The following is a 25,000-nucleotide window of genomic DNA, read 5'->3' as shown; positions in this document are numbered from 1 at the left end:
ATCCACATATTTTATATTTTGACTTACAAATCATCTTTATTTTTCTTCTAGAAGCCCAACCTTAGTAAAAAATATACCTACCAGTTTAGGCTATGGAGCAGCTCTTAATGCCAGTTTGCAGGTAATATTAAATACGTTTTTCCCATTCCTATTACATTTGAATGTCTTGGCTTTTTTCTTTTCTTTTTTTTTTGGCCTGGCTTTGTATTTAGACGGGATTGTGACTGCTCTTAATAGTTGGTTTATCACCCAGCTAAGTTGTAGTACCTAGTACTGAAGAAAGCACTGGTTCTAATTCAGGCTACTTTTGATGTGAAGAAGCAAGAAGGACACCCTGTGGCAAAATCTGGAACACTCGGTTTTCCTGCAAATGCTAGATTGATAGAAGCTTTTGCAAATGCATGTGACTGTGCATTAATATTTATCCAGGCTGTCATAAATGATTTCACATCATAGTGTTGGGGAACATGGTGCTTGTGGCAAAAACTTTAAAGTTTAATTATAATATATAATTTTTATGCAGAGGAGGCAAATGTCAGGACTTCTTTATTTTGAGTTAAGTTCTGGTCATTTTTAAAAAGCAGAGCAACTGCTTATATTATCCTGGAGTGTTTCTTCTCTACATACGAGGACTCAAGATTTCACTATGTGCAAGTTTAAGACATGATTGAGAAAGTTTACTGTAAGAAGCATTGTTTATATTATCATATCCTACTTAATTTTCTTCCTATCTCTGCCACAAGTGGCCAATTAGGAATTTCTGTCTTTCCCATACATCTTATTTAAATGCTTCTAAAATAACCGTATCACAACTGGAACCCATTCCAAGAAGATAGGTTTTAAAAATGATTTTAAAGGGCATTCTAAAAGTTGTTTTACACCCTCTCCTTTTCACTAGGCTGCCTTAGCGGAGAGCAGTTTACCTTTACTAAGTAACCCTGGTCTGATCAATAATGCATCCAGTGGCCTCCTGCAGGCTGTCCACGAAGACCTCAATGGTTCCCTGGATCACATCGACAGCAATGGCAACAGCAGTCCAGGCTGCTCACCTCAGCCCCACATGTAAGTATGGTTAACAGATTCCCTGCAGGCAAGAACCTATATTCATATGCTTCTAAAATTTAGTATTCTTCTAAAGTTGTTAATGGTATATAAGTAAAAACAAATTCGAGTTCAAGTGGAGTTAAATTGTACCATGTTCCTAACATGAAAAAGTGTATCTAAATCAAATTTTAATCCATCTTTTAGATTTTCTCAAATGACCTTTAATTATTGTTCTACAAATTCCTAGTACTGCTAACATTCTCTTGGGTGTAAAGCAGTGTCTGAGATGGATCTACATCTTATGGGTCATTGTTTCATTTTGGTTTGTGTGATGCAGTAAGAATATTCATGATGGAATAAGTTGTCGTAATTTTTACTACTATTGCAGGTCTCTAAACCATTTATGAACTGTAGTCAAGATATTGCCCATTTTTATAAACCGTAAAATTCAAAGTTTAACTGTTACCCACAGTTTACATAGAAGCTAGTAAAGTGTAACTTTTTGCCTGTCTTATAAATCAGTGTAATTACATATTCAACTTTAATTACTGGTGCGTCTGTATTGGCAAGGTTTATATGTTATATTTTATGCAAGACTACGATTCCTATTAATATTTAGCAGCTAACTATATCATTAATTACTCTAAAATCTTTCCCCTACCATCTTTTTAATGGAGCTGAGAGAGTAGAAGTATTAAAAATTGATGTATTGTGGATTTCAGAAATGTGTATGACACTTGAAAAAATGCCTGGCCTTATTCAATAGTGTCAAGCGTATCAGTTTCTTGTTTACTAAAAAGTGTTGACCCTGGTAGAACTTAGAATCCATGGGAAAAAAATTTAGAATCTGAATAATGATACATATACACTATTCATTTGTTGGAATCAGTGGTAACTCATGTCCATACTTCCTAGAGATAAACAACATATATTTTGAATTTCAAGTTATTGTGATAAGTCTTTTTTTCCCCTTATTTTTATATATACTTCTTTTATTTTATCTAGCCAAAGACCTGAAAAAGACAGTCTTTTTATATGTCCATTTGCATGAGACTTTTCACAAGGTATTATTTTGTTGACTTTTTAAACATCTTATCCTATTTGACATATTAACGTCTTTAAGATCATATGCCTAATTGCTTTATAGCACTTTTACTCTATCACCTTTGCGAAAAACACACCATGAACGTTAATGTGTTTTATCAGGTTCCAAACCATTACTTTTTCAAAATGGAAAAATTTGTCTTTTGGAAGTGTCTTTAGATGTATTAAATAATACAAAAGAAGTAATAAAACTCGAAGTAGAAAGAACATGAATATATGCTCTTGAGAGTAGCAGTACTCTAAAACAAGGAAAGTGAGCAATCAGACAAAAGTTTTTATATCCTGGCTTTATCCTATCAGCCATGCAGTGGGTAGCTCGAGGCCTTTTACTTTCAGCAGTTCTCCTGAGTATGCTAATGCTCAATCCCTGTATAAAATGCTAAAACAATAAAACTTTAAAGAGCAAACAAGAGTTAGATCCTGTTTTCCCCCTTTAAAAAAAGACCTATCTCTGAGAAATGAAAGACATTTGTAATAAAAGTGTTTAAGGTATTGGTGCAGCTCCCCACGCGCATATGCAGCATATAGTGGTTGTTATAAAGCATAGATAGGGGATATGTAAAGAAGTGTTTCTTAAATACAATTATCTAGTGCTAAAATATTAAACGAAAGGATTAATGATTTAATAAAATAATGTATTAAAGACTGTATTTTACAACCCAAAATAATAATTCGTATAAATCATGGTGTTGTTAGGCGAGTCATATTCTTCATTTGGCAACTGTTATTTCAGATTTTTAATTATATTACTAATTTGATTAACATTTGCTCACGAAATATCTTAGAGAAATAATAGTATATAAAAACGATACGCAAATATCTTAGAGAAATAATAGTATATAAAAAATGATATGTAAAAATTGTATACTTAATGTCTGATGTATTGCCACTATGGATTTATAAAATTAAAATATTTATAATTAATATACCTTACATTTTATATACATATTAATTAGTGTATGTGAAAAATTCTTGTATTTATTTACCCAAGATAAAAGAAAAGCTTCTCTTCACTTGGCCATAAACGTTAGAAAAGATAAAAATGAGAGGGATCCCAAACCTTGTCTTTTTCTAAATTACATAAATTATAACCAGATTTTTAATTATCTTGTAAGTCAATATTCATCCTTTGACTCTGTTTCTGCTGCTGTCATTAAATTTTAGTGTATTACATGTCAAATATTAATGTACTATTATTTGGGTGTTCTGTGTCTTCATTTGATAGAATTTTAAGGTGTTTATAGCTAAAGAATCTGAAGCTATTTCTTGTGCTTTATGTGGCAAAGGAAGAATATTGATCTAATTGTCTTAATCAAAATCTGGTTGCATCTAATCGAATGTATTTCCATTTTGGAAATTAAATAGAAGTAAAATAACTTGTACAGAGCATTTAGATTGCATACTTGTCGGTCCTGAACTGAAGTCATGGTATTTCCTGTTGTTTTGGAGTAGATAATTATGCTAATGCAACAGGAGTAAGAGGCAGTAGTGCCTAATGGTATCAATATACTGGCTCTGCTGCCAGATTGTTAAAGTTCTGATAGCGGATAAAACACTTAGTAGCTGAGTGGGATTAGGCAAAACGCTATTTCTTTCCTCAGTTTTCTCATCTGAAAATGAGGTAAGTAATCATACCTACTTTATAAGAATCTTGGAAATGAAATGGGTGCCTGCAGCATAATAATTGCTTCTTGTAGCTCTCATAGTGCTATGTATATAAGTAATGATTTGTTTTACCTTTTATATACTGTGTTGCTCTAAATGAGGCTACAAACAATATGAAAAAGAGTTTTGTAGTTTATATTTCAATTCTTTTTTAAGCACTTCATATATATGTGGTTTATTTCCTTGAAAATTCCCCTTTTCCCCTCCTACTTTTTCTTGTAATTCATGAAGTAAGCAAGATCCAAGAAAGTGCAATGATATGACACAAGAATTTAAAACGTATAGGGAGCATTTCTTCATCCATTTTGTGTCGCTATAGCAAAATAGCTGAGGCTGGGTAATTTATAAAGAACAAAGATGTATTTCTTATAATTTCTTAGACCAGGAAGTCTAAGATCAAGAGGCCCATATCTGAAAAGGGCCTTTTTTGTTGCATCATCCCATAGTGGAAGGCAAGAAGATGAGAAAGGGCAAGAGTGAAAAAAGAACAGGGAGAAAACCTACTTTTATAACAAGTCTATTCTTGAGATAATGATATTAATTAGGTAACTAATGAACCCTTATTAGGCATCACCTATCAACACTATTGCATTGGAGATTATATTTCCAACACATAAACTTTGGGAGACAAATTCAAATTCAGAGTACATTATTCTGAGTCAATGGAATAAACACTTTTATGCTTCTATGCTTTCCCTTACCTAAGAAAATATTATCTGAAGTTGTAGGATAAGAACAATTTCAACCTGGAATCCAAAACTCATGGGACCAGCAGTTAGCGGAATGGCTATGTGGTTGACCGTGGTTCGAGTCTCAGACCCAGTGGCTTAAACTCAGGCTGGGCGAGTGTGCGTGCATGCCCAAGATCCTGAGAGGAGAATAGAGGAGAAGGGATTGTGATGTGGCCATCCACCCTGGGGGGTAATTTCTCACTTCCTGTCTCTCTGTCTCTCTCTGTCTTTCTGGTGAGCGCACGTACCCTATAAGAAAAACCTCTCAATATATGCCTAGAAATCTTTGAATATTATGTTTGACAGGAATTTTGACTATATAAAGGAAAACAGAATTTAGATTGTATGAAGTGGGGGCCAGACTGTTGAGTGACGTAAATATCAAGCTATAGTGCTTGTTTTATTCAAAATGGAGCTTATCACTAAAATAATCTTGAATTTGACACAATCAGAAAAATGCTTTAAAGAAGAGCAATCTGAAAGTATATTCAATAAATTATGGTTTAATGATACTCACATATAAGATTTTCTGGAATTTGGAGATACTACAGCAAGCAGAAGAGTAATTCTTGTGACATTATAGTAGATTGACTTAAATACAAGGCTGGGGAGTTGAAGGGAAGGAATTGATAATACTGTGAAAAGAAGTACCAGACAAACTGCTTGGATGCTAGGGACAAAGATAAAAGTTAGGAAAAATCATAGCCTTTTTGAAAGCTCACACACAGAACTCGAGAACCAGCTCAAAAGGAAAACTGATGAATTAAGCATTTTACTTGCAGAATCCAAGAACCTAAGGATCCTTACATTCAAGGAAAAAAGCTGAAACATTCTCTGTTTAATGTTTTTATTCAACTCCATTATAGTAAAATTCTGTATAGTAGAGTATGGATATGTACCTGGGGTTGGTTGATTCATTAGAAGAGTAGAATAAATATAGCCTGATATTTCTTATAAATTATTTTTGGAGACTAAGCAATGTGAAATTATCATTTATATTCCCATTCCATAGTTTAATCCTTTTCTTCTCTAATTTTTACTTGTATGGTACCCAGAATGAAGCCTTTTTCCCAATTAGAGCACTTATTTTATGTCAGACTATTAATATTTGCCTTTGTGATCTTTCCTTTTTCTGTTTCTTTGCTTTCCCTTACCTAAATTCTACCTTTCCAGGACTAGTGCTATTTTCCTTTACCTGAATTTTGTCTTACAGGAACCAGTTCTACTTTTTGAGGAGGCTATCGAGTAATTTTTTTCTGTCACTATCTACACTGTGCTTCACATTTCTTAAGGACTTGATCCTTGTACTGCTATTTGGGACTAACCCTGTACATGTGTGTGCACATGTGTACACATGTGCATTTGTCCATGTGTTTTCTGCATACACAAATGTTCATTTTGCAGATATTCACAGGTTAGTGGCAAGTCCTTAAGGACAGAGACAATGTTTTAGACATAATATATGGTACAAATATATAGTAAGGCATTCTACTATATTAAGTAAGCATTTGATAGAAGTATGATACTGATTTTCAAGAATCAAATTGATGAGGACAGTTAATTAAAAATGATTTGACTTTAAAGGGTGATACTTACAAAAGTAAAGTCTGGAATTCTTTTAGAATCCTGAAGAAGAGAAAGAAATTTTAGGAAGAATGGATAGCTAAATATCATGTTTATTTTATGAAGGAGCTGATATTTTTAAAATATTGGTATAGTGTACTTATTAAGTTTTAATTTTAGTTATTTAATTGGTAAGTATAACTGTCCAAATTTATGTGAATAGAAAGTGACAGGCTTCTTCATTTCACTTGTAATTATCTTCACAGATCTTGATAAATTTTGTTTATCTCATTGAAAAGAATTGAAAAAAGTATTGAAACTAATGCAACATAAATCAGGTGGATGTTCAAGGATATTTTTACAAAAAATATGAAATGTGAAAGTCAGGTAGAATTATTAGGTCATTCAAAAATTCATGGCATATTGGCACCAGCAGTTAGCATAATGGCTATATCGCTGGACTCCCACGTAGTCGACTGCTGTTCGTGTCCTGGACCCGGTGGCTTAAGACTCACACCGGGCGCATGTGCGTGCATGCCCAAGATCCCAAGAGGGGAATGGAGGAGAAGGGATTGCGGCATGTCCATCCCCCCTGAGGGTGATTTCTTGCTTTCGGTCTCTGTATGGCTAGCGCACGTGCCCTATAGCAAAAACCTCTCAAAAAAAAAAAAAAATTCATGGCATATTTTTCTGTGTTTTTTTTTTAAATGAAAAAATGTGTCATAACTTTTCTGACAACCTAATATATAGAGTCTATAAATTTTGAAAACTTGTTTGCCTCTTTTTGGTGAACTATTTTTTTAGTTCAAAATAAGTACTAGATATTTTTTTCATAATCTTTATTTTTTTCCTGCTATTTAAAGAGCTCTAGAACCATCCCTGGTATGAATAAATACATTGGATACTTCCTTTAAGATTCTGAGCTGAGTATCATTACAATTTATAATACTCTTTCCTGATGTACTGCAGTGCCAACACTCTCTTTTTACTTCACTTCTCAGAGTTCTATAGATTATGGATAAAAATTACTTTAGTTTCTTATTTTATATGATTTTCACTTCTAAAAATTCTGTTTTAAAGTTTAGGGTTAATGCTGTGTTTAGGTAGAAAATTTTTAAAAAATATTTCTTTATTTAATTTTGTTATTATTTACTATTTATGTTTTGTTTGATCAAAGAGACATAGAGAGAGAAGGGCAAAGTGAGAAAGCAAGCTGCCAGGTCCAGGACTTGAACCGTGGTCAGCCATGTGGGAGTCCAGCACCGTAAACTCTATGCCAACCTGCTGTCCCCAAGGTAGAAATTATTTAAACTTACTTTCCTCTTCTATGTGTTAGACTTAAATGAATGAAAAGAGAAGAAAACATTTGGACTACACTTAAAAGCTGAACTTTCTATAGTAGTATCAATCCCTTTCTTGTCTGCTTCCCAACCCGAAGCAAAAAGAGGAATTTCATGATGTTCCTACCACATTAGGTTCAACTCAGCTATTTTTTATTAAATGATTTTTTTCCTCCTAACTCTCAAGAACTTGGTTTAGATTTTTACCTTTTTCTTTCTCTTATAAAATATTAAATAGGATTCCTGTTTTTATATTTTCAAATTTTGTTCTCAGAGATCAAAATGAACATTCTAGAGCTGGTTTTTGTTGAGGGCTTTACACACAAAGCTTCCCATTGTCATGTTGTTCCCATTTCTGATCATGAGAGTCTCCTACTGTTGAATTTTCATCTTATTTCTTATGTATTATTCCTGAATTCTCTTATCTCTGTTATTTCAAATTCTACTTGCTAAATAGTCTATGTTAATTACAGGTCATTTTCATTTTGTATAGATTTTTGCTGGAGAACATGTGTGCTAGCCAGAGAGAGACAGAGAGACAGAAAGCAAGAAATCACACCCAAGGAGATGCCCATGCCATAATCTCTTCTCCTCCATTCTCCTCTCAGGATCTTGGGCATGTACACACATGTTCCCGGCATGAATTTCAAGCCTCTGGGCCTGGGACTTGAGCCACAGTCGACCATGTGAGAGTCCAACAATGTAACTATTATGCCATCTGCTGGTCCCTTTTTCTCCCTCTCATTAGAGCAGATACATGAATTCCAAGAGAGATTAATCTTACATACAGAGTACTATTATCTTGCTTATTAGACCAGAAAATAAATTTGTCATGTCTTTAGAAGCCAAAATTTTAGGGTAAGTAAATAAAAAACTGAGATATCCTATAAAAGAAACAGCGTAGTATTGTTTCATGGCCACATTATAGATCACAGTAGTCTTTTTAATATGTCAAACTCATAGTTTACATACCCCAAAACTTTCTATACAGCACTTGTCCTAGTCGCCTTTACAACATCCTCTACTTCTTGAGAAACTCATTTTTAAAAAATCTTTCCATTGTTACACTTTAGCCTCTTCCATAAATAATATTTTGCCTTCAAAGTCAGCTAAAAGAGACTTCAAGGCCCCCACTTTGTAAAACAGTATTGAAAATCTAAGCAGTAACTTGCCATAAGACATAATGAAAATTTTCAAATATATTACCTTCTTCCTTCTGTTCTCTTTGTTGGCCTTAAAATTTAAATCATTATTTGTAGGTGCATGCAGAATTTGCAGATCCTACACTTTAGGTTAGTGATATTTTATATAAAACCCCTACAGATCTGCACTCTCTCAGTGGACAAAAGCATTTGAAATTGGAGTGCTCTGTATTTCAGAGAAAGCAGTTAAATATGACTGATAAACTGAGCAAGCAGAATGCACACTTCCTCATTGTTTCATTCTTGTTAAGCCTGTACTATTTTTACTGACGTTCTGAATCATTATGTTACATTATGAAACTCTAAACATAAAAGCATATTTTTTTTTGCCTCACATATGTTTTCACAGATTTTTTAATTAACAATTTTTCAGTCACCTTTAATTTGTTTCCCTAACATTTCTGGGTCTCATAAATTTTGTTCTGATTTAATTCCATTTTTATTTAATCTCTAAACTTTTTCATTAACTTTGCTAGTTAGCTTTGAGATCTCTTTCCAAAGTGATTGTACAGAACTTATGATTATGCCAGCCCTTTATTATCTCATCTTTTTTTTTTAAGTACTACAAGTGTGGATCAGTAGCTGCTGTTCTTTTTTGCATTATTCTAGTCCCCATATGTGGCATTTACAACTCATTCTAGCTCTCTTAATAAAAAGATCCTCCCAGAGGTACAGTGCCTTCAGCTAAAAAGTGTTGTATCCCCACCGTGCCAATTGTGGAAATTTGTGGGTTCCTATAGGGTTTTGAAGGATTTTTATAGAACTATCAGATGATATCTGACATCCGTGGTGTGAATTCCCACAATTTAGGCAAAGTGTGTCAGAAAACTTTGAGCTGACAGTACTATAGCTCTGGCTTCTGTTTTATATCTAAAGAAGCCACTTTGTTAGAAAAATACATCTTCATTTGCACTAACAGCAGTTGAACCTTAAATTTTTTCTTTCTCTAAGGATCAAAGTCATTTACTTAATTGTTAAAGAATGAACATTGCTTCGGTATTAATTTTTCCTACTTCTAGTACCAGAAAAAAATGAAATTTTCCATACCCTTATGGTATTTTAATTTCAGCTTTTAACGTAGGGCTTGGGAAGTAGATGCATATTTGGTAAATATAGACATATGACTCGAGATATTTATTATGCAAAGTTAACTATCATTTCAGAATATTACTTTAAGTGAAGGTAATTTGCATCACAAATTGTTTTAATATATGTTAAAATTATGTACATTTGACTACTTATTCAGAATTTAAAATTTTCCACTCTCACATAAGTATTATATTATACTTCAGTATTTCAATATCAATAAACATGGTTTAAAACACAGGGTTACTGGGACCAGCAGGTGGCATGGCGTTTAAGGCCCACATTGACCAACCACAGTTTGAGTCCTGGACCTGGGCAGCTTGTTTACTCACTTTCCCTTTCTCTCTGTCTCTAGTGAGCATGTGTGCCCTATAGTAAATTTTAAAAATTAATTAAATGATAAATTAAATAAAAAAAAACAGGGTTACTATATTTCATAATCAGTTTTTATCACTGGGAGAAAGTTAAATATTTTATATAATTTTTGTAAACGAGATGATCAAAGAGTTTAACATAACTAGTGGACACTAACATTCTTTAGTTGGCTCAACATTATCTTCATCTTTGGAGACTGAAAATAGAGAAATATCACCAAGATACTTAAAAGGCAGGAAGATAAGTAGTAATCATTCATCCCACAGTGTTACTATCAACAGATTTATATTTGCAACACTAAACCTCAGGTTCCTTTTTTTCAAAAGAATTATTTTATTTTTAATTTAATTTATTCATTCATTTCTTTAAATTTTACTAGAGAGAGACACAGAGAAAGAGAGAGAGGGAAAGTCAGAAAGCAAGCCACCAGGTCCAGGACTTGAACAGTTGTCAGCCATGTGGGAGTGTCCAGTGCCTTAACCACCATGCCATCTGCTGGTCTCCTCAGGTTCCTTTTTTTTTTTTTTTTTTGTATTAACAAGTCAAGAAGAATATGATGCCGTAGGTTTAATATAAAAGGTACATCTTGTTTTTATGTCCTGTTTCCTTTTCATGTTTAGAACCAAGTATAATTAAGCATAGTTCAACAGAAACCTGGAGTTTGAGTCAGTCTTACGGTGTAATTAGAGCAAAGGAATAGTTCCAACAGAGTACTAGTTTCAAAAATTTGAAAGACCTAGTGACATGAATCTCATGTAATCCAGGTGGAAAGTGGCCTTTGTAAAGATATCCCAAGAGACAGCTTTACAAAGAACTAGTAGTAGTGGACAACACCTTACTGGGGCAATTTGGTAATGGGAAATAGATAACAGTCCAGACAAAGGGTCAGCCATGTCCGCAAGGGCTGGCCACAGCCATAGGACTCAAATGGAGGTCTTTGAGATCCAGATCTTAAAGGAGTCAGAGCCCATTATCAAACAGGGAACTAGAGAGAAATTACAACACACAATCTATGTACTCATATCACCCATTCCATTTCTGACTGAAATTTGGCCCAAAGATTAAGGCCAAAATATGATTTTTTGGATGAATGCTTGAAAGGGGAATTGGAGTAGCAGCACATCTGACCTACCAGCCATGGGTCAAAATGTGATTTAGGTTTTCTTTTATTTTTCCAGCCAACAGATTAGACATATAAGGATTCTTAGATTCATAACTGAACGTTTATGGGAACTTACCATTTATAAGACATAAAATGAAATAGTTTCAATTGTATGTCAATGGGCAATTAATTTGATTCCAAGTTTGGGCATAATATATTTGTACTCATGAATGAAAAAGTACATTTATACTTTCATTTTATTACAGGTGTTTTGGTTACATCTTTTACCTTTCTAAAATTATTTAATTTAATTTTATTATTATTATTTTTTAAATTTGACCAGAGAGAGAGGAAAAGTAAGAAACAAGTTATCAGGTCCGGAACTCCAACCGCAGTAGGCCACATGGAAGTCTAGCACTTTAACTACCATGCCACCTGCTGGCCCCAACACATCTGTTACTTTCATAAATTCAAATACAGTGAAGCTTTTTAAACATTTATTTTTATATAACTTAATCATTGTATATCTCTGTAGTACTAAATAGGGTTTTTCAGCCTACATATGTAATCTGTGACCCTCAAAGCCAGAATATTACAATATACATCATTTTTAGGAAGAAACATTTAACAGTGAAAAATCTTAAAGAATTTTGTTGTGTGAGTTTGTGTGTTTTTTAATTGACACTATAGCCAGACTGTGGGAAGTCATTTGGGAGAGAGCTTCTAAATCATGTAAAATCCAGTTTCTTTAAACAATGTTGCATAAATTTGAATAAATTTTAATATAATGTTGAAGGTAAGGGCAAGAACTCTTAGATAAATTTTGATATACATATATATGCATGCAGTTTATGAAATTATGTTTCATTAACCTTAACCCACCTTTTTGTTACATTTCTTAGAACTTATATTGACTTAAAATTGAACTTTGGAATACCACCATAGGGTCAGATCTACTGAGATGTAGGGTAGAATCATAAACTGTATCATTAAAAATGAAAATATATCTTAGAAGGGAAACTTTTATTACAATTGTTTGAAACACCTTATTTGCAATTGCATTTTTTAGAAAATAGAAGAAAGGAAGATCAGATTTATTAAACATATTAGGATTACAGTTGTATCGTGGATTTTGGATGAAAACTAAAATCTAAAATCTGTTTGGCTGTTTATAATTCCCTAGGGAGAAAAGTGGTGATTTAGTAGGGCATGTTTTACTTATTTCTCAGATAAAGCAAAGTATACAAGGTATATATAGAATGAGGAATCATTTGTTCACTCCACTTTTTGAATCTCCTTTCCATAGTTGCACATTAATGTGAGGAGAAATCTTTTCCTTTTAATCAAGAGAATGAGAAAGAGGGACCAGCAGTTGACGTAATGGCTATGTCACTGGACATATATGCAAAGAAAAAAAAAAAGGCTGACTTCCTTGCTAACTATACATTATACTTCCCCACTTCTCTTCCCAGTGTTCTCCTTCCACCAAAAAAAATAATGAGGACAGCAGTTGGCATAATGGCTATGTCGCTAGACTCCCATGTAGTTGACAGCAGTTCGAGTCCCGGACCTGGTGATTTAAACTCACGCTGGGTGCGTGTGCGTGTGTGCCCAAGATCCCGAGAGGAGAATGGAGGAGAAGGGATTGCCGCCTGGCCATCCCCCCTGGTGGGGAGCTGATTTCTGTCTCCCTGTCTCTGTCTTTCTGGCAAGCACACATGCCCTATAGCAAAAACCTCTCCAAAAAAAAAGACTGAAAAAGGGAATTTTTATTTCTGTAGAACTAGAATGGTATGAGTACTGTCCTCATGGCACCAGCTACATAGAAACATTTAAAATGAAATTGGGGCCAGAGGGGGCGTGCTAGTAAAGGCACTGGACTCCCACATGGCCGACTGCAGTTCGAGTCCCAGACCTGGCACCGAGTCCCAGACCTGGCAGCTCGCTTTCCCCCTCTCTCTCTCATTCTCACTCTGTCCCTCTTGTTCAAATTAAAATAAATAAGTAAAGTTAAATAAGATAGTTATTATAAAAAAATTAAACAAAGGGCAAATCAACACAAAAATTTTGATGTAAAATGTTATTTTAGTCTACAAAGAGAAAACACTTTTTAAATATAAGAAATTCCAAAAATTTGAATAATACTAGTAAAGATCTGTTTCAGAATTTATGTGATAAAATAACTAGTTTTTCTCTCCTACTTGTTTTTAATTGTATAGTCAATTTATGCACTTACATAAATAAAAGAATCGAATGTTTCACTAAAGAGTACTTAAATTTAGAATATAAATTGGGCCAGCCAGGTGGCATGCATGGTGGTTAAGGTGACTGGAACCCACATGACCAAGTGCACAGTTTGAGTCCCAGACCTGCTGGCTTGGAAAATACACTGGGCATGAGTTCATGCACACCTAAAATCCTGAGAGGAGAATTGAGGAGAAGGGATTGTGGCATGGCCATCCCCTCTGGGGATGATTTCTCATTTTCCCTCTTTCTCTCTCTCTGCTCTCTCTCTCTCGCGCTCTCTTTCTCTCTGTGTGTGTGTGTGTGTGTGTGTGTGTGTGTGTGTGTGTCTCTTCTTTGACAAGTGTACCCTATAGCAAAAAACTTAAAAAAATATAGAATATAAAATCTAGGGGCCAGATGATGGTACAGTGTTTTACCACAGGGCTCCTTTAGGCAGTCACACATGGGAAGGTTCCTACATCAGGTCCCCCAGCCGCCCTGAGTATGCAGGGTGCACTCATGCCCATCATCCAGGGCTGGCTGAGGCTGGGGACAGATTGTAGAGTTGAGACTCTCTTGGGGTGCCTTATCTCACTCTCTCCTTCTAAATAAAGAAATACATTGAAACTGAAATCTCTCTCTCTCTCTCTCTCTCTCTCTCTCTGTGTGTGTGTGTGTGTGTGTGTGTGTGTGTGTGTGTGTGTGTGTGTGTCTTCTTTGACAAGTGTACCCTATAGCAAAAAACTTAAAAAAATATAGAATATAAAATCTAGGGGCCAGATGATGGTACAGTGTTTTACCACAGGGCTCCTTTAGGCAGCCACACAGGGGAAGGTTCCTACATCAGGTCCCCCAGCCGCCCTGAGTATGCAGGGTGCACTCATGCCCATCATCCAGGGCTGGCTGAGGCTGGGGACAGATTGTAGAGTTGAGACTCTCTTGGGGTGCCTTATCTCACTCTCTCCTTCTAAATAAAGAAATACATTGAAACTGAAATATATAAAATATGAATTTTAGTGGGAAAATATCTGGATGATCATTTTAAAATAATAAAACAAAAATGAAATTTCTTTAGGACTGAATGAACTGCTTTGTTTAATTATTCACATTAGTCTAAGATTAGCTCTCAGTATGCAAAGTACTAACGAAATGTTTTGTTTTACAAGTAAACTTACTTATAGAAAACTTTCAATTCCCTCTCATTATTAGCTTATTTCAGTGATATGTTAAATAAACTAAAATACTTCCTAAACAAAAAAATGAAATATCATTCTAAAAGTGACATAGATTTGAGATGTATGAATAATTTCTGATTTGAACCTGACTATATGAAGGAAGGTAAGTAAACTTGCAATTTTTATGTATCTCACATCAAATTCCAAATGTAATTATATCACTTCCTTCTACGTATACGAAAAGGAAATGAGTAAAATTGAATTTCCATAATCTGTATTTTTTATGTTCTCTAAATGAGCATCAGTTATTGCACTGGTCTTCCTGTTGTACTTCATCTTCGGGGAAAAAAGACTTTTTAAAATTTTCTGTGTGTATGATTATGTGTTATAAACGATCAGTTATAGGACTTCACTATTCAAGAATAACAAACAAAAACAAAAATTGAGCCTATGAAACTAAATCTATCTCAAAGAATCCTGTAATTACATTCTGGAATTCATTTTAAATCTTCAAAACAATATTTATTTTGTAAGCATAAGAATTTTGCCATTAGCAAATTGGAACTAGCTGAATGAAAATTTATTCAAACACATATGAAATCGATGGTTAAAGTGCTAATCATATACTTGGATTATTTTAACTGCTTAGATGCTAATAGCTGTCATCATTCATTGAAGAGCCTTGTGTGCCAAGTACTAAATAAAGATTAGAGAGTTAAAAAGAAAACTCTATATTGCTCCAGCATTTCCTTTTAACCAGAGAGTTTTTTAATACTATTTTGTAAAATAGTCAACACCTATGCAAATCAATGGGGAACTAGGTCTATTTTAATATTTTAAAATGTTATTAATTAACTAGGGCTTAACAATAACTAAGACACAGTGAACATTTTGTATGATTACAGCCATTTTCTTTTCTTTTTTTAATCAGGAGAGCTTTTTCTTAGAAGTATGTACTTAATTTTACTTTTTTTTTTCACACTTACTAGAGAGAGATGGAGAGAGAGAGAGAGAGAAAGTGAGAAAGCAAACCACCAGGTCTGGGACTTGAACTACATTCAGTCATGTGGGAGTCCAGCACCTCAACCACTGTATCACCTGCTAGCCCCTATAACCATTTTTGCTGGAGTGAATCAGTATTTTCCATGTAACTTAAAGATATTAAAACTAAACAAGTAGAACTAAGGACCAAGACTCTTAAAACAAGGACTTGAACAGTTCTACACCGAGTGGGAAATAAATGCAGGTCTGAGGGCTCCATGTATTTCAGTGCATTCAGTATGTTTCTCAAAGTACTGCATGTGTAAGTTCATTTTACTGGATAAAGACTGCTATAGTGGGTCAAATAAAATCAATTTCCACAGTAAAATTAAAGCATCAGGGTCCTAACACTGTTTCTGAGGATAGCTTTGTAAGTATTATCTTGGGAGTAACTATTTTTTATAGTAATGATCCATGGTTACTGATAGAAGGATGTTGTATCTTTCACGTGTATTAAGGAAGAGAGGAGGTTAGAGTCATTTTTATAGGATTTTTAAAGATAGACCGTATCTCCTTGTAAAAAAAGATGTTTATGACTCGTTTGGTAGGAATACTTTGTAAATATATTAAACATTTTCTTAGATACTAGGATTATAAGAAGAAAAGATATGACTCATTTACAGTGTGTAAACCATATAAAAGCAATTTCAATCTAGTGTAGCACTTAGATTTGATTTGTAAATGATAAAATTAACTTTGTATTGCCTAAAATTGCCCTTATTACAAATATGAGCCCTAAATTGTACATTTCCCTTCACAGTATTTATTGACATCTATCATAAAATTGAATACTCAAATCTTTATTATTAGCTTTATCTTATTAATAAATATTACATTTCTAAAAAAGCCTAAGAAATTTATGTTGTGCCATTAAATGATAACAGCATATAAGTATTTTAATTGTTATATTTGGTACTATCTCAATAAGGTAAGAAAATCCTGTTGTGATTCTACAGTCTTACATCTATTGACTTAAATATATTTTGAACATCTCAGTATAAGAGAACTTTATTCATGGTACTTTCTTATTCTAGAGAAAAACAGGGACAGTTTATAGGGCCTTTTACTTATTCTTTACTTAGAATAAGGGAAAAATGAATACAATTTACATTCCTCTAGGGAATATACTATGTGACCACAATCTAAAAGATAAACTTTCCCATTATAATTTGACTCTGCTTTAGGGTGTAGGCAAACATTAACATTTCTTGTGCCTTCCACTGGTGCCTTAGGAACTTATAAATTTCACAACAAAAGAAGCAACACATTTCTTTGGGCAATAAATCAGTCTATTACTGTAAGCTAGTCCTCTGTTTGTGTTTTCGTTATAAACCATTACTGAGGGCAACTGTAAAACTGAAAGATTAACCTAGGGTATAAAAATCAACAGCTACTTTGCAATCCCTTCAAGTAGAGGCTTGACAGGTTGACTAGTCCAGAGATGAGGTTTTTTTTCTTTTTTTTTTTTTTAATTGAATACCCTTTTCTTTTCTTTCTTTTTTTTTAATGACTGCAAGAGAGAGAGAAGGATATTTTTGACAGAGTCTCACTTTTGGGATTCTCTGCCCCAGCCTCCCAATTAACTTGAATGCCCAGCCTGTCCATGTTGGTCTGTGATTTGAACCTGGGCCTCCAATGTGGTCCCAGCCCCATGTAATGGTGCCTTACCATTAGCACCACCATGGGCCTTAGCTAAATAAGTATTTATTGAGTACCCTTTATGTGCAACACACTGTGGTAGAAACCATGGCAAATGATCTGTATCTACAGAGGTGAAATTCTGATAGAATGATGAGTAAGTACATGGATGAGGGAAACTACACGACAGGATGGAGAGAATTGCTAGCAGATTATGGAGTCAGAGATGTAAGTATGTGCAGGTACACGGCATCAGAAGAGACTTCATGGAAGCTGCAACTTTGAGTTAGGCTTATCATTAATTTAATTTTTAGCGTGAACTTTATGAAATTATTTAGCTTTGACTGTTTTTTGCCTACAAAAATAGCAATCATTAATGTTTCAACCCAGTGTTAGAGATGAGGACAGAGAAGATAGGCGCAAAGGATATGAGGATTGGAACAAAGGTGACTAACACGTGAAGGTCATTCAGAGAATAGGTAATAATTTCTTTGCCTCGGCATGGCCAGTCTTCCTAGAAAGGAAAACCTGAGGATGTGGTGAGACAGGAGAGTTGGAGAGTGTGTTTTAGAGTTCATTAATCACTGAGCTGCTAATACAGGCATTAAAAAAAAAATCACCAATTATTTGGAGATGCCTAGCAAACCCCAAGTGAGTGTTGCCTACTTTTTAAAAAGCTCATCCCTTTTCTTTTCTGCTACACCTCTCTGGAAATAGATAATTTTTTTACTTGAGACAGTAATTACACTTTATGCTCTTTTCCCTAAATATTCAGTTTTAAATACAGTTTTCTTTAAAATGCTATAAGAACATAGACTAAACATTAAAAGTAAATAAATTTAGGGCAGTAGATGGCATAGTAATTTTGTCACTGGACTCCAGTATGGTCGATGGCAGTTCGAGTCTTGGGCCAATGGCTTGAAACTCATGCTGAGTCTGAGTGTGTGTGTGTGTGTGTGTGTGTGTGTGTGTGTGTGTGTTTGTGTGTGTGTATCCGAGACCCCGGAAGGAGAATGGAGGAGAAGGGATTGCAGCATGGCCATTCCCCCTGGGGGAGTGATTTTTCACTTTCCCTCTCACTGTCTCTGTTTCTGTATTTCTCTATCAGGTGAGAACACATACTCTGAAGGCAAAAAAACTCTTTAAAAAATAAGTAAATAAAATTTCCAAAGACTAAATACCAGTGTTATTGTGGCCATTGCAACTACTATCATTTTAATCACAAAGAGTACTGTGGTGAAATCAGTTTCCAGCATTTTTCATCTTAGCTTCCTAATATCCGAGAGAGATCTGCTTCCTCTCCTTCTAGAAAATTAAAGCATCAAGTATAAAGGTTCATCACAATTGCATGAGAGTTATGTAAAGTCAGTCATGCTCTGTTTTTAACTTTCAGTATTTTTTTGTTTGTCTATCATTTTTATCTTTCATGTGCAAGTGAGGGAGAGACAAGCACTCCCACCAGGGCCTCCACACCTCAATCTACCCCCAACTTCATCCAGTCCTGGGTCATGGTCGCTCATGTACCTAGCATGTTCAGAGAGGTGTTTAGATGGGAACCCAGAACCTTCTCATGTGGGCTGGCCTCTCAGAGTGTTGTATTACCAGTGCACCACTGTCCCATCCCTAACCTTAATTATTGTTGACATGCATTTAGTCCCTCCTACCTCCTTGGTAGAATATGAAAGGGAAATATTTTATATGCTTAGAATTTTAAGACCAATAAGTGCAAAACCTTTTACTCCTCAGCCTATTGCCTATATTCTCCACTTCACTCTACCACATCTAATCCTACTGCCTTAGTTCTGACCCTTCCTGCTTTATTCCATGGTGTTAGTAAGCTTCTAATTGGTAGCCCTACCTGCAGTGTCCTACACTCAGTCTACACTTGGCAAATTCCTCTTCCTAAAGCTCTTCTGTTTTTTCATTCTCTCACTCAAAAAACAGAGAATAGATTTAAGCTTCATCAAGTATAACTCAAGGCCCTTCATCAGCTGAGCTTGGTCTCTTTTTCTAACATTAAAAAAAATTTTTTTATTACTATCCTTTTTTCTCGGTGGCCTCTACACACTCTTAGGACTCCCATAACCCATCTAAGAACTTCCATTTTTCCCATTTCCACTCAGAATATCTTTTCTCTCATCCTTGCATAATGAAAATTTACACATATTTCAAATTCTACCAGAAGCGACACCTCCCTCCTTCCTATAGCATTCGCTGATTGCATTGTCAGAGTGTATCTTACTTTTCTTTTCTTTTCTTTTCTTTTTTCTTTTTTTTTCAAAGAGATTTTTGGCACATGTGCTCTCCAGAGACACACAGAGAGACTGAGAGAGATAAAGTGAGGTATCAACCCCTGGGGGGAACGGCCATGCTGCAGTCCCTTCTCTATTCTCCTCTTTGGGATTTTGGCCAGGCACACACACATGCCTGGCTTAAGTTTCAAGCTGCCAGATCCAGGACTCAAACTCAAACTGTGGTTGACAATGTGGGAGTCCAGCGCTACATCCACTATATCACCTGCTGGCCCCTGTATCAGCACTTGGTCAATGGCACCAACCACATTCTGTCCTGTATTAAAATTACATTATATATATATCTTATTTCCTCTATTAGACTAGAAATTCTACAAGAACAGGAACAATTGTTTCTATGAGCCAGAAGTCCATTGGATTATATGTAATACTTTTCTTCTTTTAAGACAGGGCCTCACCATATTGTCATCATCCTGTGTCAGCCTTCCAGCTGGGACTGTAGACACATGCCACCATGCACTGCTCTCTTTTTCAGACAGGGTCTCGTTGTATTATTGCCCAGGCTACCCTTGCGCTCTTAATCCTTCTGCCTCCACCTCCCCAGATGCTAGGATTACAGGCCCAGGCAGACTTTATGTTGGGTTGGAAACTGAAACTTTAGGTTGGATTGGAAACTGACCCAGGCCTCCTATATGGTCCCAGGCTGCAGAGTACAGTTGTCTTAGCAGTTCCAGCCAATATGGCTAGGCCCATGATATTTTGTTTTGTTTTGGAGAGGTTTTTGCTATAGGGCACGTGTGCTCGCCAGAAAGACAGAGAGTCAGAAAGCGAGGAATCACCCCCCAGGGGGGGATGATCACGCTGCAGTCCCTTTTTCTCCATTCTTCTCTTGGGATCTTGGGGCACATACACACATACACGCACCTGGTATGAGTTTAAGCCACCGAGTCTGGACTCAAACCACGGTCAACTACATGGGAGTGCAGCACCATAACCATTACACCAACTGCTAGACCCATGTCCCTACGCCCATGTCTTTTCAATGGATTCTTTTCTCCTCTAACAAAAAGTAACTGTTATCTTTCTAGTAGTACTTCCATTTCAGTTACTTTCTTTTTCAGTAAATAATAACAGATTTTTAAATTTTCTCTCCATCACTAAACACTTCTTTCTACCCAATTACAAAAAGAAAAGAAAAAAAAATTGTAAACATCTTTCTAATTCGCCCAAGTGTAAACTATATCAAATTAAGAGGTGGCCATGCCTTTTTTGGACCAGCAGATAGCATGTTTGAGGGACAGAACCAGTTTTAAAGCATTTGCAACAAATTCTTGGATTCTATTTGGAAGGAGTACTCATTATCTACTGAATAGACAATTTGCTTTAAAATCAAAGTTGAAGTTACTTCAGTATTTACTTAAAGGAATGTAAGATATTTTACAAGTTCAGAAAGACTACTACAATGATTACCAGATAGGCATATTTACCTTCTCTCTGTGCCAAAAGTTTGTACACATAAGCCTGTAAGAATACAAATGCCTGGCATATTCTAGATGCCCGGTAAATAATGAATGGCCAGTGAGATCATCTAATTCAGGTTCCTTAGAATCCTGCCCTAAGATACATTAAATATAACTATTCTTTATTCCATATCCCATAAATGACACAATAAAATGTCAGTGGCCTCATAACTTTTCTTTTCCTTTGTAAGTTTTTAAGGATGTTATCAGTTTTATTTCAGGAAACACAAATTCTATTTGTTTTAAGTAGCTTCTGCTTTATTTATTATTAAGGGCTCTAGCAAGAACTGAAGTTTGGGGCCAGGAAGTGGTGTGGAGGTTAAGGCACTGAATTCCCACATGACTGACTGAGATTCCAAAGGATTATGAAGTGATCATCTTCCCTGGCGGGGGTGGGGGAGTGATTTCTGACTTTCCCTCTTGGGTCTCTCTCTGGTGAGAGCTCATGCCCTATGGCAGAAACTTAAAACAAAACAAAACAAACAAACAAATAAAAACCTGGAGTTTAATCCATAAAACAATTCAAATCCCAGAGGCAAAGGAAGCACTGCATACTCAGTTGGGAAAAAAATGGCACAATGAACCAAACCATCTAGAATAGATCTTCAAATCCAGAAAGGGTTTTATTGTCAGGATAATCAAAAAATTCTTATAATGTCCATATGAATTTACTTTTACTATACTGTCTTTAAGGAATTCCATTAGAAATACGTACGTGTTTTAATGGTGTTAAGACATTGAAATTCCTTTTAGAGGCAAATTATCTGTCCCAACTGTTAACCTCTTCTGTCACTTAATTGCTACTTCTCTTAGGACACCTACAGCTGGCATTCTTATCATTTCTGAGTACCATTTCCACCACACCAGACTGCAAGTTCTGTGATAAATATTCAAATCCCCACATCTGCCTTGTTTACGAAAGATGCTCGGTACATTTTTGTTAAATAAGCCATTGACCAGAGGGGATAATGGTAATATTAGGTATTGGCCTTTCCTGTCAAAGTGAGGTTGATGTTCTTTATATCATTAGGGATATAGGGGACAGCATAAAGAAATTTCTGGCACTGAAAAATTATTTTTTATATATTGCTGCATATATTGCTATCTCTCTTTAAGTTTTTAATTTTTTAGTCACTTTGAGTTAATGTATTCAACATTTCTCTAGATGAATGTATATTGTCAGGATTTCATAAACCCCAATGTGCATAAAACGACTGTGGAGACCATATAGATAGGATTTCAATGACAGACCTTCCACATGGACAATTACTATCCTCTGTTGATCTAAAAATGATCTGAGACATGACCTGGGCTTTTGGCTTAGTATTTTAGAGATCAGAAATACACTAGCAAGTAATTCTTTAGAATGATTACAGCAATATATTGGGTTATTTTGTTCCTTTTATTTTACTACCTTTACTATGCTATTAAGTAAATGTAACTGGCCATTACTTTAATAACACTAATACTTGACATCTGATGTGTGGACACAGATAGGTTGTTTATGACTTTTCTGTTGTGGTAATGAAAATTGCACTTTAGAAAAAGGGACTAAAATATTTTCAGAGGTAATTAAACTCATATCATGTTTAAAATTTAACTTACGTATTTATACTGTATCTTTTTTCCAAAAGAGGTAGAAGGTTGTGTGTAATTATGTCATGACTTTCTCTAATACTTACTGATTTATGACCTAGGCACTGTTTCAGGTGTTTTACATATGTACAAAATCATTTATCCCTTGGGTCCAGGGTGGTTAAGACACTGGATTTTTACCTGGTAGAATGTGGTTTGAGTCCTGGACCTAGCATCTTGAAAATTACACTGGAACATGTGCATGCATGCCCAGAATCTCAAGAGGAGAATAGAGAAGGGATTTCGACATGGCCACCCTTACCCAGGGGCTGATTTCTCTCTTTCCGTCTTACTGACTATCTCTCTCGGATGACTATGGCAAAAGCCTTTAAAACTAAACAAAATAAAAACAAACAAAAACAAAATTATTAAACCCTTATGATTGTATAAAGATTAAATAACCTTTTTGTCCCTGCTGGGTGGATAAAGAAACAGAGGTACAGAGAGATTAAGTAGCTTTCCCAAGTTCAGTAGTTAAGAAATAAAGGACCAGGTTTCAAACTTGAACATTTTGTTTTGAAAGTCCGCTGTGTTCTTAAACACTGTATTCTTCACTACTTAACCACTGCTGCATAACTAAAGATTATAAATGACGTACCTAAACTACTCAGTATTAGTATGCTACAGTTAAGTTAATAAAAATATTAAGTACATAAAATTTATTGTACTAAATTACAGCATTGTAATTAAAGATCTTTAAATTTTTCTATCTGACAAGAAGATCTGTAATGAAGGATTGGTTAGCACAGAAGAGAGGGAATTTATTTAAAGATATTCTTCTTTTTTTGAATTGTCAGGGATGTTTTAAAGATATTCTTCTTTTTTTGAATTGTCTGTGTTCTTTCTATGCCAGAGGGGAGCATTATTTTTCCTAGAAGAAAACTCAGTTATCCTTTCATGGTATAACACATGGTATCTTGAAGAATTTGGGAAAACAAATACTACGGAGATATCAATTATTTTTCCGGAAATAAATTAAATAGCCTTCATATACTATAAAGGGAGCAAGAAGAGAAAGATATTGCTAATTGTCTCACATTGATTTCCCTACGTGTTCATCCTGCAGCCCACAAAGGCATGTGGTTTCATTGCGGTCCACTCCTTTTAACTCGGCACACAACCTGACAATGAAAACATGGAGCATTTTGAGTTCCAAAAGTGAGAATCCTAATATAAATAGAGATAATCAGAACAGAAATTTAATTTGTATTGTGATATATTCCACCATTGTATTGGTAGCAATAAGATCTTTTAGAAGTCATGTGTTAAAGGACCAGCAGTCGGCGTAATGGCTATGTCACTGGACTCCTATGTAGTCGACCGCGGTTTGAGTCCCAGACCCAGTGGCTTAAACTCATGCCTGGCACATGTGCATGCATGCCCAAGTCCTGAGAGGAGAATGGAGAAGGGATTGCGGCTTGGTCATCTCCCCTGGGGGGGGATTTCTCGCTTTCTGTCTCTCTGTCTCTCTGGCAAGCACACACGCCTTATAGGAAAAAAGTCTCAAAAAAAAAAAAAAAAGAAGTCATGTGTTAATAATTACTGGTTTTGGTTTGGTTTGTTATAGTAAATCAGCATCCTAATACTATAGCCATAAGGCAAAGTTTTATTTACATCTTCTCCAACTCTTAGATCTTCATTACTAATTCTGAATGGAAAGGATTCCAAGAATATTGCATTCCAGATATACATTTCTCTTTTAGTGCAAATAAAACTCTTAGTGACTTGATGGTACACAATTTTTTTCATTCAACTTGTGCTTACTGTGTGTATATGGGTCTATTACTATGCTATACTATACCCACTAGGCAGTCAGTCTTGACCTATTGCTCTATGTGTGGGTGTCCTAATCCAATCCACAAGGTTCACAGTCTAGTTGGAGAGGTGAGGTGCAATCACTCCAGAAAGAGTTAAATGGTAATGAATATGACTAAGGCAACAGGATAGCAGGAATAACACGGTTTACTGTAGAGGCTCTTGTGTATGCTAGTCCTGGCTATGCTGTACGCAAACACTTGGAAAGTCACTTGTTTCGGTTATATAAGATGAAAACATGAAATAAGAAATCTTCATAGTCAATGCAGCTTTAGGATTCAAAGATTATATGGTTATGAACAGAATGGTCAACAGAAAATGCTTCCGAGGTTCAAAGGAGGGCATCAGTGCAAAGTAGGAGATCGGTGTTGGACAGGCCAGCAACGTTTTTAGGGGGTAGACACAGTATCAATAGGAGCATAAATAGTAGACAGGATATGAATCAGGAGAATACAGGGAAGAATCCAGGTTCTGTGCACACACAGA

General features: G+C 35.3%; 1 protein-coding gene across 1 annotated transcript in view; it reads left to right on the top strand.

Annotated features, from left to right (window-relative positions):
- Window positions 1-25,000, top strand: part of FOXP2 (forkhead box P2) — a 328,025-nt gene that overhangs the window by 296,345 nt on the left and 6,680 nt on the right. The window contains exons 18-19 of the mRNA XM_014591194.2: window positions 52-121; window positions 899-1,062. Of these exons, the coding sequence (XP_014446680.1) occupies window positions 52-121; window positions 899-1,062 (234 nt within the window). The remainder of the gene's footprint in view (window positions 1-51; window positions 122-898; window positions 1,063-25,000) is intronic.

Source organism: Tupaia chinensis, unplaced genomic scaffold (assembly GCF_000334495.1).
Source record: "Tupaia chinensis unplaced genomic scaffold, TupChi_1.0 Scaffold000540_1, whole genome shotgun sequence".
NCBI classification, from domain to species: domain Eukaryota; kingdom Metazoa; phylum Chordata; class Mammalia; order Scandentia; family Tupaiidae; genus Tupaia; species Tupaia belangeri.
Note: the sequence above shows the minus strand (reverse complement) of the source record. Positions and strands in the feature narration are given on the sequence as shown.